The sequence below is a fragment of the Myotis daubentonii genome, chromosome 16, assembly GCF_963259705.1.
Source record: "Myotis daubentonii chromosome 16, mMyoDau2.1, whole genome shotgun sequence".
Taxonomy (NCBI): domain Eukaryota; kingdom Metazoa; phylum Chordata; class Mammalia; order Chiroptera; family Vespertilionidae; genus Myotis; species Myotis daubentonii.
In genome coordinates, this window is record NC_081855.1 from 25,141,136 (window position 1) to 25,165,388 (window position 24,253).

Genomic DNA, 24,253 nt, shown 5'->3' on the forward strand with positions numbered 1-24,253 from the left:
CTATTCCTTAAAGAAAAAAAAATTGTTTTTGTCAAGAAAGCTAGAGTCTGAGGGAAAGTACTGGCTCAGATGTTTCCCTTAGACATCAAGAGTACATACACTATTTTTTTAAAAATATATTTTATTGATTTTTCACAGAGAGGAAGGGAGAGGGATAGAGAGTTGGAAACATCGATGAGAGAGAAACATTGATCATCTGCCTCCTGCACATCTCCTACTGGGGATGTGCCCGCAACCAAGGTACATGCCCCTAGTTGGAATCGAACCTGGGACCTTTCAGTCCGCAGTCCAATGCTCTATCCACTGAGCCAAACCGGTTAGGGCCACTATTTTTTTTTTTTTTTACTTTTTAAAAATGTTTGTTTATTGATTTTAGGGTAAGAGAGAGAGATTTGTTGTTCCACTTATTTATGCACTCATTGGCTGCTGCTTGTATGTGTCCTGATCAGGGATTGAACCCACAACCTTGGCCTATCAGGATGATGCTCTAACCAACCGAGCTACCTGGCCAGGGCAAGAGTACACTATTTTAAACAGTAGCTTCTTGCAGTATTATTTAGTTATTTTAATATGGAAAATGACAGGGGATTAATAAGTGATGTGGAGGAGAGTTATAACTGCTTTGTGCTCTTGAGAATTTTTGTTTTAGTTCAGGAGAAGATGGGAAGGGGCTGGATACACCTGATAACTAATCTGGCAGACTTTTGTGGGCAGAATTTAAAATAAAATAAAAATTTCACATATGGACCTTAATAAGCTAGTCTATGAGACACCAATGAGGTTCCTCTATAAATCTTAAACCACAGTTTTTAATTTGGTTAGGAAAAATATTGGGCTTAAAAATGGGTGTTGTCAGCTCCTTTTCCATCTTCTAAGAAGATGGAGGTTATATATATGAAATGCTTTGAGCTCCATATAAGAAAGGGCTACTTGCCCAGCTGGCTTGGCTCAGTGGTTGAGTGTTGACCTATGAACCAGGAGGTCATAGTTCAACCCTCAGTGTGGGGTGTGCAGGAGGCAGCCAATCAATGTTTCTCTCTCATCATTGATTTTTCTATCTCTCTCTCTCTCTCTCTCCTTCTTCCTTCCTCTCTGAAATTAATAAAAAAATACATTTTTAAAAATAAGAGGCTAAAGTATTTTGTTGTGTTGTTATTATTATTATTATTGTACTTGGAGAACTAAGAGGGATTGTAGTGATTTAGATATATAATACTAGTTGCCAGAACTCTGTGGACAAAAATGATCATATTGGTAATAGCTGGCTTTTCCTGATACCCATTTTTCTTGTGTCTTAAGTGAGCCCCACTATGCCTAAGAAAATATCCTTCAATCATTAGCATATTCTATTCCAGCAGTGTTATGTCCCTAACGTTGGCATTTGTGATTGATGTATTGATGCAACCTGCCAGCTATGCCGCGGCCTGGCAATTGCTGAGAGTTTTTCTCATATTAGGTGTGTGGCTTGAACAAGACTTAAGAGGTTTGTTTCCTGGTTTTATTGAAACCTGCTAAGGGAGCGGTTAGCTTGGGTTTAATGGAATGGATGTCTTGTGTCTGAACTGGGTCAACTGTGTGTGTTTTTGGTGTTTCTTTTTTGCAGATGATTTAATGTATTCCCTCTCCTCCCACCACCAACAACCTTCCAGATACATACCTTCCCAATACGCCCCACACCCCTTAATTTCTGCGGCACAGCAATCTGTAGTTTCAGACAGGGTGGATTGATTGATGTGTGCAGCTGATCTAATATGCAAACCTAAATCTATGCACGGTTATGAAGGGTTGATTAGTCTGAGAAAAGAAGGGCAAGGCATATATAGACCCGGGGAGCATTTTTTTTACTGTCGGGTGTCACCAGGTGGCTATTGCTGTGGAAGTCTGAGGCGCTCTAGGGTACCGCCTGGATGGTTAGCTTGGGTTTACCCAGGCAGAAAGTGGGCAGGGGAGCGGGAGAAGGGGTGGGGCATCACTTGGCCCAGCTATGGGATACTGGACTCCGGGCTTTGAGGTGGGGGCCCAGAGAGATGGGGGCAGCTCTAACAAAGAGGAGCCGGGCCGGGCCGGGGCCGCAGGTAGTTGGCCTATCCCCGGCAGCTGACCTCCCAGTGGGCCTCCCCAGTTGGCTGCTTTGCGAGTCGCTCTGCTGGCTCCCTGGCTCGCCATTGGTTGTGAGGACGGGAGGGGGCTCATGGAGGGCCAGGATAGAGTTGAGGGGGCGGGGCTGGCTTCCGGCGGCGAAGCGGGGCAGCGGTCGCAAACTGGGGGAGGGGGTGTCGGCGCACCTCGGAGTGCTGCGCTCGGAGAGCCAGGCACCCGGAGCAGCCGCCCCCTCCCCCGCCAGGACCACTGGAAGCCCCTTCTCTCTCATCCTCTCGGGGCGGGGCGCGGAGAGTTGAGCTGCCCCAGGCGGGCGGGGCGGAGCCCGGAGCCCACCGAGCGCTGCAGAGCGAACCTCACCTCCCTTCTAGGGTTCAAGGTGTGTGTGTGTGTGTGTGTGTGTGTGTGTGTGTGTGTGCGCGCGCGCGCTTTTTCTAACGCAACCCCGACTTCTGCCGACTTAACCTTGAGGGGAAAGGGATTGGGAAGTAAGAGCTCCGCATCCCATCAGTTTATTTTGATTTTCTAATTCTACCCTTCATTCTTTCCCTCACTTCATCCCACCCCTGCGGCAGGGTAAGGAGATTCAGGACTCATCTCTTTTTACTAATGTGTCGATGTCGGTCGCGTAGTAAAATAACAGAGAAAAAAAGAGGAGCCTTTTTTATATGGCATCTGATGCAGTGAAACGCAAAAAAAAGAAAGAGAAAAAGCTAGGAGTGTGTTTTTGGAACTGTACTGCATCCTTGTCCATTAAAAGCTGTCTTCACCATTTTCCTGCTTGGGACTACCTTAATCAGCAAAAACTATCTGAAAAGGAAGAAGGTGCTAGTGGAAAGAGGGAGAGCCCCCGTCAAATGGTGGTCAAAGGAAATCCGGATAGTTGTTATTGATTGATTAACTCTGCTAAAGTCTCTTCCCGAGTGCATTTTCACCGGCTTTGTGTAGTACTAAACCCTGTTGGAGAATCCTGGCTAGAGGGAGCAAACTTACCTTGCGGTACTGAAACTTGTCTTAGATCTGTTTCTCCACAGGTCTGTTTCTTATATCCATAAGTACTCAGAGAATATGTTTTGGCTGTCAAAAACCAAAATCAAACTTTAAAAAATATCCAGATGAATTTTAATTCGTTTATTTTTTAAAGCCCCTTCCTCCCAACTTTATGAATTTTAATGACTGTAGCATTACAATTGAAATTATATTTTTCTCTTTTGAGTTATTTCGCTTCTACAACGTATGGATCCCTTCTTTCTGAAGGATGCAGTGCTCAGCCTCAGCCAAAATCAGAAACCCTTTATAGGTTTTTAATTGAGAGGAAAGGTATCAGTTGATGATAGAAAACCTCAAATTTGTGATAGAAACAAAGGGTGTGTGAATTTGTGTGTCATCTGCATGTCTGTTGAGTGGCAATTTTATGGTAAACTTGTTTTAACTGGGCATTTTCACCAAAGGTGTTTGTACCAGATTTATGTTAATGTTGATTAGCTAGAATATCCGAAGGGATAGATAATCTTTTGTCAGCACTTTGATAAAAAATTTTTTTTGAAGATCAAATTGCCTTTATTAAGCAATTCATGAATTGGGCAGCATCCCATTTAGCAACTAGAAAGACATTCCTGGGTAAATATTAATTGAAGTGATTGAGTGTTCATTCTTGAAATCTAGGTTTAGTTTTCAGAGACTGTTCTAACTGGAGTTTAGTGTTGACAGAATTGATATGCTGCAGCTATTTTACAGTTTTAGCTGGATTAATGTTTTCTCTTAGCATGGATTTATTGGATCTCTAATCAATAAGTAGCAGTTTAGAAAGCAAGTATTATAAAGAATAGGGATGATGAGATAGGAAACCCACCTCAGTTGTGAAAACTTACTAGGGATCAGAAAACTTACACTTTAAAAAAATTCTCAAGTAGACTTAGTATAGAATTGTGCAAAAAAAAAAAAATAGATTCACAGTAAATCTTTCTTGGATTTGGGGTTTTTAGTTTATTACTAATTTATCCCTTCAAACTCCATGAATAATATTTAAATTGAAAAGCAAAGAGGATTCCTTACCTAATGTTACTGAGAATGAACCCTTAAAAATCACTGATTTAATCTTTGACAGCTAGCCTGGTACAAAATGAAAAGCAATTTGGCTAAGCTATAGCAAGCTGAGGAAGTGACAAAAACCCCTTCGTGGCCATATTAAAGCATATTCCACCAGTTCATTTTGCTTCTACCAGAAAACAGGTTGCCATCCTATTTGATAGCTATCCTAGGTGTTTTTTTCTTTGTCTACCCATAGGTGAGCAGTTAATACAGTTTTATGATGTATTGCACTTAGCTCACTTCATTTTTTAAAAAAAATGTATTGATTTGAGAGAAAGTGAGAGAGAAAGAGACAGACAGACACATGGATTTGTTGTTTCACTTATTTATGCAGTCATTTGTTGATTCTTGTATGTGCCCTGACCGGGGATCAAACCCATAACCTTGATGTATCGGAATGACATATAACCAACTGGATGAACTACCTGACCAGGGCTACTCACCTACTTTTTAAATATTTGTTTTCTTGGCTAATTTTTGTAATCAGTATTTTGCATGGTGCAGTGATTTCCCCAAAGAATTTTTCCCAGGAGACAAAAGGCTATGTATAGAGCTAATAGGTGTATCTCCACTGATCTTCAAATATCACTTAAGGGAGATGGAAATCCGCAGATTTGGTCCTCTGCAAGGAGACACATGAAGCTGTGACTTCTCCTATCTCTTAAGTTGAAGGGACCTGCTGCTGCTGAGGGTAAAGTAGCTGCTTTAATTTTCTTTAGTAGTCTGTTTTTATCCATTCTGCTTATTTTTGTGAGTTACAGCTTAGAATGTGTTAAGAAAAGGGGTCCTATGTTTTCTCTAAAGGGAGATTCAACTCAATCCCCCATTCACATCCAACGTATAAAATGATCCCCTTAAGAAGATGAAGGAAAGATTGGGCCGTTGGCGTTGTTTGATTCTTATAATAATTAGTTTGAGTGTTACCGGATTTGGAATTGGGTAAAGCTTGTTCAAGGTGAGAAAATACTAGTTAGAGGCAAAAGACCTGGGAATGCTGCTATATAAGAGACTTATTTAGAGACAATGAATGTATTCATGTGGAGGTAGTTTGTAGCTGTTCAGCTTTGTCAGGTGTCTGAGAATATTTTGTGTGTGTTTAAACACAACCCCCTCTCCCAGGGGTTGATTCTTGGCAGCTGAGTCTTATGAGGAAGTTGTTTGCTGAGTCTAAATCCAGAGGGTAGAGGACTTGGTGGAGTCTGTTATCTGTTTATGACCCAGATAAGCATTTGGAATTGGTTGCTGGTGAATTACTGAACTCTTCCTAATGAATGGTTGCTAGGCAAAGTGCATCTCAATCAGTTTAATCCTCAATAGTTTACAGGTCTGCTCTTGTTGAGGGCCAGGATGGTCTTTCTAATGATACTGCCCTTTAAGAATCCTTTTGGATGTGCATATACTAGTATGTTGCTCAGTGGCTTAAAAAATAAAAGGACTGGAACAATTTAGGGAGGTCACTTCATTCATTTATTTACCTTTTGATAATCTGGATCAGCATTGTCATTAACCTCTCTCCTGGATCAAGTGGTAGTGCATGGGGGTTTGCTCTCCAATATTAAGATTCCACTGTGTTTGATTATCTTCTGTTTTGTAACTAGTAAGGCAATGAACTAACACATTCATTGTTAGTTGGAAACAGGCCAGTGATAACACTGCCCTTGGGCCTAGATGGATGGAAAAATAGGACACAGTAAACAATTGAGGGCATAAATAATGAATCTTCCAACTGAGCCCTGGGAGAATGAAGGAGATTATCCTTAGAGCTGTTCAATCTGGCAGTGAAAAGGAAAGAGTCCACTGAATTAATTACCCTGTGTTTGATACTGCACTTATTATGGGATTTTAAGAGCCATTCAAAACACAGTTGCCTTTTAAATATAAACTTTGAACCCATCTTTTTGTTCGTTCTGATTTTTAAAACCAAACACACAAGTTAAATTGTTCATTTATTTTTAGAATCCAGGCCTTTGCTCTCTCCCCCAAATTTGTTCTATATGTTAGCATTCTAACAAATACTGGTCAGTCCTTATATTTGGCCAGATCTTAGAATTTTGATTAGAGATTTCATTGTCTGTAAATATAAAGGGTAATAGAAGAAAAAAGAGAAAGTCTGAGGTGGTTTAAAGGAATTCTTTGGTACCTTGAGTACATAGTATACTTTTAAATTAAATGTGGGGTTAAAAAGTATAATTATATAACAACTCACAAAAGGTTAAGGTTAAGACAAGAGTTTCCTCAGCCCAAGAATCATTTTCAGTGTTAACATAAGTATTTTTACTTTTGGGTTTATTTTTATTCAGTGAATTAAATAAGCAGTCTCTTGTGGTCTCACCTTTTCACTCAGGTAGGGAAAACTAATGCCCTGAGAATGTCTAAATATTAATGATTTGATAGTAAAGCCACTGCCAGAGCCAAAGTCTCTGAATTCTTCTCTTTTCTAAATTTCTAATGTATTTAGTTTTTTTCTCCAAGAACTCCTTTTAGGATTCCTATTTGAAACTAGTGTCCCAGTGTACGGATTTGTGCACATTGAAAGGAAATTAAGCCTCGACCGGTTTGACTCAGTGGATAGAGCGTCAGCCTGCGGACTCAAGGGTCCCAAATTCGATTCTGGTCAAGGGCATGTACCTTGGTTGTGGGCACATACCCAGTAGGGAGTGTGCAAGAGGCAGCTGATCGATGTTTCTCTCTCATCGATGTTTCTAACTCTCTATCCCTCTCCCTTTCTCTCTGTGAAAAATCAATAAAACATATTTTTTAAAAAAGAAAATTAATTAGAAGAAATATTTTAATATAGCTATTTGCCCTTTATAATAGAAGTATCAACCAAATTCACGATTGACAATGACAAATCGAAGCACATGCATGCGATTGGTGCCAGCAAGAGCTTTATATGTATCCTGCATGCTCCAGTCAACTTAGCCTTTTATATATATATATATATATATATATATATATATATATATATATATATATATATATATAAATAAACTTGCTTAATTAGACCTGCTCTCTGATTTAGCTAAACTTTTTCCAGCCCAGTGAAGCACCCCAACTTCTCTTTCAGGTAATTGTCAGCAGCATAGCAGTAAATATCAACATGAAGCAGATTATTTATTGTAGATCACTCAGGGTGAACAAAGGGTAAAATATTTAACTGTAGCAGTATTTGACTATATTTTGCACAGTGAGAAAACCTGAAGCCATTTTCAAGTCCCATCATTTCTTACTTCTTTTCAGTTGGGTCAAATTTCTAAACTTTCTAAATCTCTGTTGTCTTGCTAATGAAAAGAAAATAGGATTCTACTCAGTTTCCTATCTACCTACTCCAGGACTTCTGTGCAGTCAAATGAGATGAAGCACGGGAAAACACTTCACAAACATTTGGTTGTACTGTAAAATGTTTGCACCTGGCAATAAAGCAAGTCGGGTTCCTGGGCTGAAGAAACTCCAAGGAGGCTAGTCACTAGGGAGAGGAAGCCAGGCATTGTTACGTGATATCATTACCCGGCACCCACAGTGACGTTTCTGGGCTGGGCTGGGCTGTGGGCCGCATTTTGCTCCATGGGGTCTTGGCAGCGTTGGTTGCGATTTGGTTGAATGTCACTCTGGGGTGGTGGCGGGGCCTGTGTCCCACTTAGGGGAAGCTGAGTGTTGATTTATCCGCACCAGGTCCGTGGTGTGGTTTATTTTTAAATGGCCAGTGCGTGTCATGGCAGCTATCGGTCAAAGCGTCTGCCCCCTGGTGGTGGTCATTGCGTGTCATAGCTACCAGTTGGATGGATGGACACTTAGCCTTTTATATATATAGAAGATTTGAAATTTCTGTCTCTCTCCCCTGACAAGCTGTTTTTATATTTCTAGTGGTGAAGGGAATTCAAAGACCAAAATGCCATTATCAATCAAGAGAGGGAGGAAGGTTCAGGATGAAGTATTGGAGAAATAAAAGATAGATGTGTAAAAAAAGGACAATTGAAATATTATATTTGGTGCTGATGGATCCCAGGGAGGGAACATTGGATTGTTTAGATCAAATTTTAGGACTGAGTTTGTTAAATTTCAGCCTAGCCTGAAAGGGAAGAGGGTATCTTTGCCAGCATATGTGCAGAACTCTAGTTAAGGGTTCATTCCCGATCAGATATAGTCAGTTCTTCATTATTCATGCAGAAGGGCAAACAGGCAAAGTATAGGCAGATAAAAACTAAAGCTATTCCTAGTCCACATTTTATTTTATTTTATTTTAAAATATATTTTATTGATTTTTTACAGAGAGGAAGGGAGAGAGATAGAGAGTTAGAAACATCGATGAGAGAGAAACATCGATCAGCTGCCTCCTGCACATCTCCTACTGGGGATATGCCCGCAACCCAGGTACATGCCCTTGACCGGAATCGAACCTGGGACCTTTCAGTCCGCAGGCCGACGCTCTATCCACTGAGCCAAACCGGTTTCGGCCCTAGTCCACATTTTAAAGCAATAGTTTTAACTTCCTCTACTTTTTAACTAGGATTTTCTAGCTGAACAAACTAATTAGAGATGTTTCTTTGATCACTCAAGAGACCAATAAGCAAGATAGCCACACACAAGGGTGGATTACAGTTAGTTTCTTAATCATCAGAAGTAGTATATAACTCAGTATTAGACCTAGAAAAGTTCAGCTCAGTTAAGTAACCTTGGGACAGTTTGTTTTACTTAATATTTTATTACTTAACCCTTGTTACCTAATTACACTGAATTCCTATGGTGAATTGAGATCTTCCAAGTAAATCATAAATAAATTACTAGTAGTTCTTGAGACTGGTATATCTTCTTTGTTGGCTTCTTCTGGCCCCACAGTATATGCAAATCATTCATCATATGGGTGAGCTGTAGATACCCAAGTCAAAGAACTGTTACAAAAGCAAACCCCTCTTTTTTTCTTTTAAAAAAACAAATAGAAACATCAGAGAATCATTCATCAGCTACCTCCTGCACACCCCACCGACACTGGGGATTGAGCCCGCAACCCGGGCATATGCCCTGACTGGGAATCGAACCATGACCTCCTGGTTCATAGATTGATGCTCAACCACTGACTGAGCCACACCTGCAGTCTAAATCTCTCTTCTTTAAAAAAAAAAAAATTATTTTTAATTTATTGGTTTAAGGGAGAGAGAGAGAAGCATTGGATTTGTTGCTCCACTTATTTATGGTGTCATTGGTTGCTTCTTGTATATACCCTGACTGGAGGTCAAACCTGAAACCTTGACATATGGAGATCACATTCAACCAACTGAGCTACTTGGCCAGAGCACCCCCCCCCCCTTATTTAAATTGATTTTAGAGAGAGAGACAGACAGATATTGCTTTGGTATTTATTCATTGGTTGATTCTTGTATGTGCCCTGACTGGGAATTGAACCCGAAACCTTGGGGTATCAGGAGGATGCTCATTGAGGTACCAGGGCCACTCTTCTTATACTGAGCTGTATGTACTCTAATGATGAGGGCTGTTGGCCAAAATGAAATCTATTTAGAAGTCAGATTCTGATTAAAGAAGTACTCTAAGCCAGGGGTCCTCAAACTATGGCCTGCAGGCCACATGCAAATACAAATATTGTATTTGTTCCCGTTTTTTGTTTTTTTTTTTTACTTCAAAATAAGATATGTGCAGTTTGCATAGGAATTTGTTCATAGTTTTGTTTTGTTTGTTTGTTTAAATATATATTTTATTGATATCTTACAGAGAGGAAGGGAGAGGGATAGAGAGTTAGAAGCATCGATGAGAGAGAAACATCGATCAATCAGCTGCCTCTTGCACACCTCCTACTGGGGATGTGCCCGCAACCAAGGTACATGCCCTTGACTGGAATCGAACCTGGGACCTTTCAGTCCGCAGGCCGATGCTCTATCCACTGAGCCAAACCGGTTAGGGCCATAATTTTTTTTTTTAAACTATAGTCTGGCCCTCCAACGGTCTGAGGGACAGTGAACTGGCCCCCTGTTTAAAAAGTTTGAGGACCCCTGGTCTGTGGTGTCATGAAAACCAAGCAGGTTGGGGACAGGGAGGCGGTCAGGGCCTGGAGGCGGCAGGCAGATGCCCGACAGCAAAGGTGGCCAGGCCGGGCATTGAGGTCTCTGGAGGAAGGGAGAGGGAGAGAGAGATAGAAACATTAATGATGAGAGGTTGAGCCCACAACCTGAGCATGTGCCCAACTGGGAATTGAACTGTGACCTCCTGGTTCATAGGTTGACGCTCAATCATTAAGCCACGCCGGCCAGGCTGTACCTGCTTTTTTCTTTTACCTTGTGTCACCTCAGCGAGGCACCTGTCTTCTGCCCACTTTACAGGTCACTTGTGATATAAAGACCACAAGACAAATGGTTTCCTAAGACTCTACAATACTCTTAGGAGTCATAGTCCTTTGGTCTGTAGACACAGTTAAAAAGCAGAGTCTGATACTAAATTCCAGGGAAAAGGGCACAGTACTTGTCCAGAATTAAAAACATGATTTATACAGCTGGACTCTACTAACTCCAAAATCAATTCAGAAGTGATTTAATCTTTGCTATTGAAACAGATCAACAATGCCATTTGCCTGTCTAAAAATTAGATGCTCTGGAATCTCTTAGAAGAAAGTAAATTATTAATGTAATTGTAGTTCCTGACCTTGCATAATGTCTTCTTACTACCACATGCTGGTGGCACAGGGCGCATCTAATACATAGTATTAGGGTATGTAGATAAGGCCATATTACCTTACTTAGGGTGTTGAGAGGACATTTAACAATTCTCAGCAACCCACTGCCTTTAATGGACTTGGTTATTGTTAAAATTCATTTTTATCTAAGGAAGCACTGCTTAATGATTTTTCTCCTGGCCCAACATTCTGGGCATTAGCTGAAATTGCTGAGTGATTTACAGTGGGGAGACCATGAAAACAATTTCTTATTTGTCCACAAATTATCATTAGCAGTTTCATTTGCAGATTGAAGGAGCAGGAAGAGTGGGCTCTTCACCAGTTGCAGCTTTCCTCTGATTAGAGTGTTAGTTCAATTATGCCTAATTAACTTTTATTACAGCTAGTGGTGATAATTACTTGCAAGTCAGTTTTTGCCCAGTTATACCAAGGCTGAAGTATGAACTTGATGGATTTTAATAACCAGAATGACACATTTTACACCCTCCCTGCACTGCAATTAATTTTTTTTCCATACCTCTTTTAGATAGAAGGTCAAAGAATTATAAAACTTAATCTTACACTTAAAACATATTGTTCTTTTGAAGAGCTGTATAGGGTCATATTTTATTTTTATTTTTTTATTTTTTAATATATTTCTTTTATTGATTTCTGAGAGGAAGGGAGAGGGAAGGAGAGATAGAAACATCAATGATGAGAGAGAATCATTGATTGGCTGCCTCCTGCAAGCCCCCTACTGGCGATTGAGCCCATAACCCGGGCATGTGCCCTTGCCTGTAATCGAACCCAGGACCCTTCAGTCCCCAGGCTGACACTCTATCCACTGAGCCAAACCAGCTAGGACGGATCATATTTTAAAAGAATCTATTAGGAACAACCTTACTGGCTTTTTATATTCTGAGATCATACCCTTGAGTTCATTGCTGTTTATCATAGGAGAATATAACAAGATGGAACTAAATGTCATTCATAGTAACATGTGCTTATTGTAAGATTATGATAATTGACAAGGTGCAGTTTAGTATTTTGGAATACTTTTAAAATCAGTAGGACACTAAGAGAGAATTCGTGGATATGGACAGTGGTGAGGTGATTTTTGGGTGGGAGGTTGGGGTGGGTGGTACTAGATGTGCCCTGTGCCACCAGCATGTGGTAGTAAGAAGACATTATGCAAGGCCAGGAACTACAATTACCTTAATAATTTACTTTCTTCTAAGAGATTCCAGGGCATCTAATTTTTAGACAGGCAAATGGCATTGTTGATCTGTTTCAATAGCAAATATTACACCTCCATAAAAAGGATGAAATACTGCCATTTGTGATTATATGGATGGATCCTGAGAATATCACGCTAAGCGAAATAACTCAGATGGAAAGGACAAGAATCATATAATTTCATTCATATGTGAAATATAAACCAAAGAAGGCACAGAGGGGATAAATGACGATGGAAAATTAAAATCATTAGGACACTGAAAACACATTTCTTTAGCTCTATAGGAATTTTATGATGTTATTTTAATCCTATGTAATAAAAAGCTAATATACTAATTAGACAGGGCTGGGGAACTACCTTCTGGAACAACCAGTGGGCTTGGGGGAGAGGGGGCTGCGAGGCAGCCGGGGCTGCGAGGGCCGAGCCCTTTGTATAAATTTTGTGCATTGTGGCTCGTAGTTATATAATACTAGGGGACCTGTGCACAGAATTCGTGCATGGGGGGGGGGTATTCCCCTCAGCCCAGCATGCCCCCTCTCACAGACTGGGAGCCCTCAGGGGATGTCCTACTGGTCGGCTCCTCTGCGGGAGGCGACCGGGCTGATCAGGGGAAGACGCCAGCCCCATCACCCCGCTGCTGCAGCCACTGCCAGCCACTGCAGCCGCCAAGGTGTTTTCATCAACAAGGACTCCAGTCCCTTCACCATGAAAAAAATTACAACTTTCTTTAGGCATTTTCAAGGTGTGTCTTTCATAGGATATGACATTTCTTTCTTTTTTTTTTAATCCTCACCTGAGGATATGTTTCCATTGATTTTTAGAGAGTGTGGAAGAGAAGGGGAGAGATGGAGAGAAACATCAATGTGAGAGGGACACTTTGATTGGTTGCCTCCTGCATGAGCCCTGACCTGGGCCCTGGCCGGGGGGAGCCTGCAACCTAGGTACATGCCCTTGATCATAATCGAACTCGAACCCTGCGGTTGGCAGGCCAAGGCTCTATCCACTGAGCCAAACCGGCTAGGGCAGGATATGACATTTCTTAGCCCCTCTAGCAGCGGACCTTTGTTTTTTCCTCCAGGAGTGTGGTGGAAAAACCCTAGATCACCTTCTTGGAGTCTTATAACCCAAGTTACCAAGAACACTGCAAGTGGCGGCTGAAGGGTCCCAGGTTTGATTCCTGTTAAGAGCATGTACCTTGGTTGGGGACAGATCCCAGTGGGGAGTGTGCAGGAGGCAACTGATCGATGTTTCTCTCTCATTGATGTTTCCTCTCCCCTCTTCTCTGTAAAAAAATCAATAAAAATTTTTTTTTTAAAAAAAGAAAAGGTGTTTCCTCTGCAGCTCATGCTCAGAGGACCTCCTGCGTTGTGTCCACTGGGCTAGGGTAGTGTCCCCACTGCCGGGGGGGTGGGGCATACCCCCGAGGCCGGCAGCCAGCCCCGCGTGTTGTGGGCACCAGGCTGGGGGGCGTGCGGAGACCCTGGGCCGTCGGGTCTCCACATGCCCCCCAAGGCTGGTAGCCAGCCCCGCGTTGTGGGCGCCAGGCTGAGGGACGTGGACCAGGCCACTGCTTGGCACCAGTGCATGCGCAAGCAGCCACGAGGCGGGAACATCCGCTTGGTGCCTATGCCGTAGGCCCGGAGTGGCCGGGGGCGCTATGGGACCCCGGCTGCTCAGGGCCTATGCGCAGGCCTACAGGCTAGGAGCGGCCTGGGTCCCGAGGATGTTCCCGGGACCCAGGCCACTTGGCATCTGTGTATGCAAATTAACCCGCCATCTTTGTCGGGTTAATTTGCATACTCCTGATTGGCTGGTGAGCATAGCAGAGGGATGGTCAATTTACATGTTTCTCTTTTATTATATAGGATCTTTGGAAACAATCCCTGCTAGGTGGAGAAAGAGGGAAAGGAGGAGAGGGAAATAGTTTATCTTCCTCTGAAGATGACTGAGTCCCTTTGCCATTTCCCTTCAAATATTCCCTTCAATATTGTTGTTTGATGGATACCCTGAAATGTAAATGAGCTTGTAAACAGAATCTTCTCCTTAATTTGCAATAGGTTAAAGTTGATTTCAACTGGGTCTGTTCTTAGATCTCCATGTGACTTGGTGCTGCTTTCATTTCAGATGCTCACCTTAGTGTCCTTTGTTGCTAGGCTCTCTTCCCAAGGACTGATCAATCTCCTGCGATAGCTTCATGTATGGCCATGCATTTTAAGAGCCTGTTTTTAGTTAGTATTTATTTAAAGTAAGGGAAGAAAATTCATGGCTGCTTGGAGAAGGGCCATAATATACTTGGTCCTCCTCTAAAACTTCTGTGGTCTCACTAAATAGGAAAGAAGAGGAAAGGGTAAGTAATAAATATCATCCTTATACTTCAAAGCTCTTCATTGATTGTTACTGAAAACCTTTCTGCTGTTGAGTAACCACAACCCTGCCTGCCAGCTGCTGTTTTTGTGAAAATGGAGAAGCTAGTTATAGTTGGTACTTTTCAGGAAGTCTGGAGATAAAGCTTATGATGTTATTTGAAACTTTGTGAATAGTGAGAGAAAAAGACTGTCAAACTCCATTACGCTCCAGAAGATATAACAAAGCTTCCCTTTATAGCATAGGGGAATTTGCGTGGCACTTGCTTAGGTTCAGAATGTGTTTATTTTTTAAATATATTTTTATTGATTTCAGAGAGAAATGGAGAGGGAGAGAGAGGTAGAAACTTCCATGATGAAAGAGAATCATTGATCAGCACTGGGGATCAAGCCCACAACCCGGGCGTGTTCCCTGACTGGGAATCAAACCATGACCTCCTGGTTCATAGGTCAATGCTCAACCACTGAGCCATAACAGCTGGGCCAGAATGTGTTTAGAAGGAAGGGACTTGAAAAATTTAAAGCATGAACATGAATGTAATTAAGACATTAGTGAATATTAAACCTGAAGAAAGGATAGTCATTAATAGCACCTTCTTCAGGAAAGACATTTCTTTTGGAATCTTTCTAAAGGTGAAATTCACCATTTTTAAAGAGCATTGCACTAATGCCACTCAATAGAAGCATTGCCAGAGCAAAGTGGAGGTTGGAAGAAAATTTGAAGTATAGGCACTGGGTCTTAGAATTTCAAATACATGAGAAAGGACCAGTCAGAAATTAACCATGTACTAACTGAAATAAAGAATAATGTACAGGGATTCAATAGTAGAATAGAGGATTCCGAAAATTAAATCAGTGATTTGGAATATAAGGAAGCAAAAAATACCCACCAAAAGAGCAAAAAGATTTAAAAAAAAAAAAAAAAAGAGCAAAAAGAAAAAAGAATCCAAAAATATTAAGATAGTGCAAGGAGCCTCTGGGACAACTTCAAGTGTACCAACATTCGCATCATGGGGATGCCAAAAGGAGAAGAGAGGGAGCAAGAAATTAAAAACCTATTTGAAGAAATAATGACAGAAAACTTCCCCTACCTGGTGAAAGAAATAGATTTACAAGCCTAGGAAGTGCAGAGAGTCCCAAACAGAAGGAACTCAAAGAGGCCCACACCAAGACACATCATAATTAAAATGCCAAGGGCTAAAGACAAAAGAGAGAATCTTAAAAGCAGCAAGAGAAAAGTAGTTAGTTACTTACAAGGGCATGCCCATATGACTGTTAGCTGATTTCTCAACAGAAACTTTGCAGGCCAGAAGGGAGTGGTAAGAAATATTCAAAGTGATGAATAATAAGGACCTATAAACAACATTACCGAGCAAAGCTCTCTTTTTGACTTGAAGGTCAGATAAAGAGCTCCACAGACAAGAAAAAGCTAAAGGAGTTCATCACCACCAAACCAGTATTACATGAAATGTTGAAGGGTATTCTTTAAGAAGAGGGAGAAGTAAAAGAAGAAGTAAAAAATATGAGCAATAAAATAGCAGTAAATACATACCAGCATTCAATCTAAAAATCAAAATAAACTAAAGGAATCTAATGAATAAAATTAACTGATGAATAAAATAGAATCAGAGGCATGGAATCTCAGAAGTGTGGGGCTGGGGAGCAGGAAGAGATTAACCAAAGATCTTATATATGTATATTCATTATCTATGGACCTAGACAATAGGGTGGTGAAGGCCTGGGGTAGGGTGGGAACCGGGTGGAGGGGTAAAATAGGGGCTGGAGGTCGGGGGGTGGGGGAGGCATCTTGGATTTTGATAAATTAGGAAAGTGATAGTCAACATTTAAATAGTGTTCACTACATGTCTAGTGCCAGTATCCGAAGCACTTGATTATATTAACATAAACCTATTGAATCCTCACAATTCCAGGAAGCTGGTACATTTTGTAGATGAAATTAAGTGTCTTCCCCAAGGTCACACAGCAAGTAAGTAGCAGAGCTGGGATTCAAAGTCAAAGTCTTAACAACTTTGATATAGTCCTCTTGTTAATCCAGATTTCAAAGGTGATTTGAGCTGCAGTTGACATTTATCCTTACAGGCATATCTCAGGTTCGGTTCCAGACCACAGCAATAAAGCAAGTATCACAAAAAAGTAAATTGCATGTATTTTTTTTTGTTTTGTTTCCTAATGCATATAAAACTTATGCTTATATTATACTGTAGACTGTTAAGTACACAATAATAGCATTATGTCTAAAAAATGTACATACTTCAATTTAAAAATACTTTATTGCTAAAAAATGCCAACCAGCCCTGACCAGTTGGGCTCAGTGGCTGGAGCGTCGGCCTGTGGACTGAAGAGTCCCAGGTTCGATTCCAGTGAAGGGCATGTGCCTTGGTTGTGGGCACATCCCCAGTGGGAGGTGCGCAGGGGGCAGCTGATCGATGTTTCTCTCTCATGGATGTTTCCAGCTCTCTGTCCCTCTCCCTTCCTCTCTGTAAAAAATCAATAAAATATATATATTTTTAAAAATGCCAACCATTATCTGAGCCTGTTGGGAAAATGGCACAAATCTTCAATTTTTTTTTTTTAAGTTCATTTTAGAGAGGAAGGGAGGAGGAGAGAAACATTGATGTGAGAAAGAAATATTGATTGGCTTCCTCCTGCATGCCCCCTACTGGGGATTGAGCCTGCAACCCAGGGCATGTGCCCTACCCAGGAATGGAACCTCAAACTCTGGGTGCACAGGAGGGTGCCCAACAAACTGAGCCACACCAGCCAGAGCCAAACCTTTGATTTGTTGGAGAGAGTGGGGCAATATCTGTGAGCCAAAATAGAGCAAAGTGCAATAAAACAAAGTATGTTTATCTGTGGATTTCCTCCACCCCCTTTTTTTAAAAATATATTTTATTGGTTTTTTACAGAGAGGAAGGGAGTGGGATAGAGAATTAGAAACATTGATGAGCCGAAACCGGTTTGGCTCAGTGGATAGAGCGTCAGCCTGCGGACTGAGAGGTCCCGGGTTCGATTCCGGTCAAGGGCATGTACCTGGGTTGCGGGCACATCCCCGGTGGGGGATGTGCAAGAGGCAGCTGATCGATGTTTCTCTCTCATCGATGTTTCTAACTCTCTCTATCTCTTTCCCTTCCTCTCTGTGAAAAATCAATAAAAAAAATATATTTAAAAAAAAAAAAAAGAAACATTGATGAGAGAGAAACATCGATCATCTGCCTCCTGCACACCCCCTACTGGGGATGTGCCCACAACCAAGGTACATGCCCTTGACCGGAATCGAACCTGGGACCCTTCAGTCCGCAGGCCGCAGGCCAACGCTCTATCCACTGAGCCAAACAGGTTAGGGTGGATTTTCCCCTTTTAAAAACTCTTTATAAGACAATGATTTGCCCTTGCCACCTAGTGTTACTTCCTTGGCTCTGTTGGTTTTATGTTCAAGAAATGAAAGCTAATTCAAATATTATTGTAAACTAGATACAGTAGTCAGTCTCCTATTTAAGAGGCAGCTGATAGATGATTCTATCTCATAGATGTTTGCACACATCAAAATTTAATACATATGTAAGAGATTACGGTGGTCATTTATGGATTGGTTCCTTCTAAAAAATACAGGGAGAAAGTGTTATCTGCAAGACTGCTGAGTGAATGTGTTCTTTGTACTTTCATCATTATAGCGTCTCAGTTATCCAGATGAAGTACAAGGCCTGGAGGTGGGAGTGTGCTCAGCTCCTTCGAGGACCTGCAAGGAGAACACTAGGGCTAGAAATAGAGTCAGCAATCGGGGCATGGGGGTTAGAAGATGAGGTCAGAGCCCTAGCCAGTTTGGCTCAATGGATAGAATGTCAGTCTGCGGACCAAAGGGTCCTGGGTTCGATTCTGGTCAAGGGCACATACCTTCGTTGCAGGCCCTCCCCAGTCAAGGCTCGTGCAACCAATTGATATGTTTCACATTGATGTTTCTCTCTGTCTTTCCTTCTCTCTTCCACTTTCCCTAAAAATCAATGGAAAAATATCCTCTGACGAGGATTAACCAAAACAAAAAAAGAAAAAGGTGAGATCAGAGAGGTTTGTTTAACATTTGAGCTTTTCCTCCACTCATATGGAGTAACAGAGTATGGAAGGCCTTATGGGCCATGTTAGGATTTTGTATTTCATTCTAAGTGAGATGGGAAGTTATTGGAGATTTTTGAGCTGATAAGATTTCCAATTAAAAAAATTAATTACTCTGGCTGCTGTGTGGAGAATGGATTGGGTTACAGGAGCAAGTGGGGGTGGGTGGACAGAGAGACCATGTAGAAGCCTATTGTAGTCTGGGCTACAGATGACGAGATGACAAATGAAATTATTACCTATCTCCAAGAAAGGTTGGGAGACCTAATTAAGAAAACATCACTTGAGTCCCTCATACAGCCCATTTCACAATATTAGTCTCCAGTATTTGTTAATTCCCTTCCTTTCCTTGGAGTTTGCACTCAGCTATATTAGGACCATAGGGGACTGGCTATTAGGTAGAGATCAGCATTCACAAGGAATGGGATTCTGAGCAGTACCTCAGTCATTTGATCCCAACAGGAGACTTTATTCTGGGCACACTGTTCATTCTGTTATCCTACCTACCAGAGGCCTAAAAAGACCGAATCTGTGCCAGAACTCTTGGGCTGCTCTGTTCTCATTGAGGCATTCAATCTTCAGTTCTTTCTGCAGTTGCTATCTTAGCCACAGTTTAAACAGCCTCTTTTACAAAGTATCTTTTCAGCTACCTGGACTTGCAAGCTGGAGCTCTCTGATACTCATCATGACAGGGTAATTTCACATACCTGAGAGGGCCCTCTAAGAAAAAGAAAGAGGTTTTGTGATCTTTGTTTAACATTTGAGCTTTTCCTTCACTCGTATGATGTAAAGCCTTAATATGCCATCTTGACTTATGGGTTTTGCAGCATGAGAAAAAAATCTCATGTTTTAGTACATTATACTTCTTGGGGAAAAGCTTGGTCCTTGGTGTACACAAGGTAACTTTCTTAGCATTGTGGACAAGGTTTCCTTCCCTACAAAAGTCCACCTCAATGTCTGCTTGCTTGAGCTGTGTATATCTTATTGGTAGACAGTACTGATGAAACAATGCTGCCATCTTGACATAATGTCAGGATTGCCTGTCCAAAGAGGGCTCTGGCCGCCTTAATTTCCTTGGGGTGCAGTACAGTTTTGAGGTGGGGTCCAGGAGGTCTAATTGTGTCACAGGCAATAGGAAAGGTGAATCCCCAGAAACTGACAAACAGAATTTGCTTTAACAGTAGTTAATTGTGTCTCCTAAGATGTTCTGCTTTTTCTTCTTTTGAAAGTGAGTTCGGGTTACTGGAGTGTCACAGGTGAAAATTTGGGTGCTTTGCAACTCATGTACTATACTGCCTCTAGAAATGACTGACTGCCCCGGCTCCAAACCAACCCTGTAAATAGACTAAGCCAGGCCCTATGAGGACCAGCTGTCTTCAGGAACACTGTTCTGTTTTCAGGAAGAAATCATTTTCCCCTTCACCTCAGTTAGAATGTGCCTTAGCCTTGCTGCTCCCTTCTTAGCTGGGGCACAGATGAGAGCCAGCGCGCCATTCATTTGGCAGCCCCATGGGCCTTTCCAAAAGCCCATGATAGAGAGAGGCAACCTACAGGAAATGCTAAATGAGTGCATCTAGAGCTTGTGAGCATAAAAGACCTTACAGATGCGCCTGTATTTTTCATTTAATTATGTGGATAGGTAGATTTTCTTTTCCTCACCCACTCGTCTGTGCTGACTGAAATATTTTATCCTTAGTAATAGTTTGGAGCAAATTGTTGCTACAGATAAAAACATAAATATATTTTCAGCCAACATGCTACTAATTAAATTGCTTATCTATCTAAACTTGGGCCTGTGCTGCTCATATCAGATGTCCCTGGTATCTTCCTTGAGTGAGTTGCCTTGTGTTCCATGACCTTGTTTTTTTGTTCATTACAGTGTGAGTGACTGCCCCATGTTGTGTTGATGCCGGTCTGCCATGCTAGCCTGTCTACCAGGGCCAGGTGACCTGTCCTTTCAGCTTCTTTCTCACACGCAGATGAACACTGGACTTCAGAAATGTAAGTAATCTGGATCCCAGGGAAGGATGTGGTCCTTTATTTTGACCCTACATTTGAGCTGTTTCAGAGGGGTACATTGACTATGGACTTTGATATCTTCAAGATATTCTTCAGTACAGACAAAAGAAAGCAATTGCAAAAACTTGTCAGCAGTGTGAGATACCTTTGATCAGAGAGATCCTCTCAAATACTAGAATTTCCCAATGTATAGCATCTTAATTTTAATTGTTGCTGATATCTCTCTTGAGCACTATAAGGAGTTTTACAGGAGATATATAATCACTCTTTAAAAAAGTATCTCAAACTGAATCCCCATGAGGAATTAAATGAAAACGCACAGTTCAGATTACTTATTATATCTCTGAAACAAACTATTTACACTGTTCTTTTGTTTTGAACTCTCTGAGTACTTTCTACCATGGAAACAGACAATTCCCTTTGGCTTTGCTGTCTGCCTTCTGAGCCAGTGACCTCAGTTCACAGCAAGTAAAGAGGGATAAGGAGCTAGCTTTCTCAGTCTTTCTGGTATATTCCTGCTAATATACTTCCCATATGATTGAGCTTTTGAGAATTGTCTGTTAGATTTCTGTCTCAAACTGGCTGGAATTGGGGCTTTGTACTTCATGCTTTCCCAGATTACTACCTTCTATCTTTGAACTGCATGAATGATTCTATTCCTGGCTCATTACCATGTACAGTATCTTCAGGTGTCACAATGGTCCTAAATTTGGAATAGACTTTCCTTTTAGAGCAAAAAGGGGAAATCAATGAAACATCTACACTTCCCTTTTAATAGAAAAGGTTCTTCAACATCTTATCTGATCCTTGATGATAGGGTTCTGTACAGGGCCAGAGAGCAAATGTTTTAGGCTTTGTGGGCCATGGTCTCTGTGGCATCTACTCAGCTCTGCTATTGTAGGGCAAAGGCAGCTGTAGACGATATGTAAACACTGCATGTGACTGTGTTCCAGTAAAACTTTTAATTAAAAACAGCAGCTGGATTTTGGCCCACAGACCGTAGTTTACAGACCCTGTTCTGTGAGATCATCTTCAGAAGTTAAAATAATCTAGCTTCTGACTTCCTTTCTTTGAGGGAGAGTAAGACTCAGAGCCTGGCTAGATCTAGGATTTGGCCAATGAATCCAGCATGTATAACGACAAAACTGAAGGTGACCGTCTTCCTTCTGCAATAGGCAAGCTCTGCTGTGCCAGCTTTCCCCCAGCCTTTCTTTTCATAAGTGATGACAGGTGATAAAGTTGTATTTGCTCCCTGGCCACCCAGCTCTCCATGCTAACTGCATTGTGACTGGTTATGGGCTTCCAGAGGACACAACTGGAAAGGGAGTATACTTGGAAGTATACAGTAAGATGATAAAGAGCAGTTCACTGTCTTCTACATTCCTTGACTTACTTTGACAGCTTCACCTAGAGATGTGATGTCAAGGGATGAGCCATTTGGGAGGACAGGCAAATTGGCAGCTTTGTCTTGGGTGCTGACATTGAGATCTCCACTTTCCTTTTTCCCCAAAGCAGCTCCTAAGTAGCCTCTGCCAACCACTGTCCCTCGTCTATATTTGAGAATTGAGATGTCCTTCTTTCCTGGTTTCAGACTCACCAGTCCATTTGGGGGACAGTGTATTTAAATTCCTTTGACTCTCTTGTTGCTATCCTTAACTAAATCCACACCTTTGCAGAGGAGAAATACTATTGGTATTTTTAAGCCTGCTTGCTTTCTTCTCTCCTCTCCCAAAAGGTATAAAAAAAAAAAGAAAAATCTTGACTTATAGCTGTTAGTGTTAAACATTTACAGTTAAGGTGAGCTAGAGCATAAGCTGTCTTCTTCAGGAACCAGCAGCTAAAGAGCTGCTTAGAACTCAAGTTTACCAGTTATAGAAACCTTAAAACTAGTTTTGTGACTTGTAATTCAGTTTTTCCCTACACCCATTCTTAGAAGGGTCTTCTAAATTCCTAGAAACACAGAGCTTGGTATCTGGTGGGGTGGGGATGAGATACGGATGTTGATAGCTTACTGTGCTTTATGTTGTAAGAGTCAGCTCAAGGCAAGAGAATTGGCTCAGGGGTCAGGAGTCGGGATATGTGGCTTCTTGGCCCAGCACTATAAGTCACCTGGCTAATCACTTTTTCCCAGGCGTGAGTCACCACATGTATAGATAGAGTCACACGATTGATTCCTTCTAACTCCACATTTTCTCTTCTCTCCTTCCTGTTCGGTGTGTGTAGGAGAATGTGATGTGTTTCTCAGCCTAGATATATAGTTTGCCATAGGGCAGGCTGGATTAAAGAAATCTTGGTTTGGTGTGGGTCCTGTACTTGGTAGAGGACCAGAGTTAGGGTTAGATGGATGCCTCCTAGAGCTTTTCTAGATTGTATATTTTATGATGTCACTTGCTTTGAGAGTCCTAGCCATTTTGGAATTCTGTACTTGGAAATTTGTTTTCCTCTGACCCATCTTCTCCTAATCCCCCAGAAATATGTGTTTTTGAACATTTTTTCTTTATTAACTCCAAGCTCAGTTTATGGTCAGGTATATAGTAGTGGCTCAATAAATATTTTTGGATGAATGGCTGAAATTATCAGAAGACCTTGGTTTGGCTCAGTGGATAGAGCGTCAGCCTGCAGTCTAAGGGTCCCGGGTTCGATTTTGGTCAAGGGCACATGCCTGGGTTGTGGGCTCAATCCCCAATGTGGGGTGTGCAGGAGGCAGCCGATCAATGATTCTCTCTCATCATTGATGTTTCTATCTCTCTCTTCCTCTCTAAAATCAATAAAAATATATATTTTTAAAAAGACCTTGGTTTTCAAATCATCTTTTAGATAATAACTTTGACCTATTTTATTGCAGAGTTTTGGAGCTGGAACAAATGTCAAAATTCTTTTACTGCTTCTTAGTATTGTCTATCTGCCCCCTAGTGGGAGGGCCTGGAAATTGTTAATTGGACCAAATGATTGAATAAACTCATAGAAATATCAGCAATATTAACTAGCATCTGTTCATCTGTTGAGTTGCTAACCATGTGCCAGGCACTATCTTGAGTTTTTTGTTTTATTTTATTTTTTCCATCACCATTTATCTCCTCTATGCCCTCTTCCAACTCCACTTACTCCCTTCCCTCCTACAGTCACCACACTGTTGAGCATTTTTAAAATATATATACATTTTTTGAATACTTTTTATTGATTTCAGAGAGGAAGGGAGTGGGAGAGAGAGATAGAAACATCAATGATGAGAGAGAATCATTGATCAACTGCCTCCTGCACACCCCCTACTGGGGATTGAGCCTGCAACCCAGGCATGTGCCCTTGACCAGAATCGAACCAGAGACCCTTCAGTCCGCAGGCCAACGTGCTATCCACTGAGCCAAATCAGCTAGGGCCTGTTGAGTATTTTTATGTTATTTTTTTTAATGTATTTTTATTGATTTCAGTGAGGAAGGGAGAGGGAGGGAGAGATAGAAACAGCAATCGGCTGCCTCCTGCATGCACCCAACTGGGGACTGAGCCTGCAACCCAGGCACATGCCCCTGACCAGAATCAAACCCGGACCCTTCAGTTCACAAGCTGACGCTCTATCCCCTGAGCCAAACTGGCTAGGGCCTGTTGAGTATTTTTATATGTGTTGTTATTCATTCCTCAATAATTCCGTATGGGAGACAC

The 24,253-nt window shown here is 41.6% G+C and overlaps 1 protein-coding gene across 3 annotated transcripts in view; it reads left to right on the plus strand.

Annotated features, from left to right (window-relative positions):
* FAM222B (family with sequence similarity 222 member B) overlaps positions 1-24,253 on the plus strand; it is a 63,967-nt gene that overhangs the window by 25,569 nt on the left and 14,145 nt on the right. For 2 of the 3 annotated variants that reach the window (XM_059669354.1, XM_059669356.1), the window contains exon 2: positions 20,457-20,578. In XM_059669354.1, the coding sequence (XP_059525337.1) occupies positions 20,497-20,578 (82 nt within the window). In that variant the 5' untranslated portion in view covers positions 20,457-20,496. Of the gene's footprint in view, positions 1-2,250; positions 2,480-20,456; positions 20,579-24,253 lie in introns of those variants that run through there. The other variant, XM_059669355.1, reaches the window with a different exon arrangement.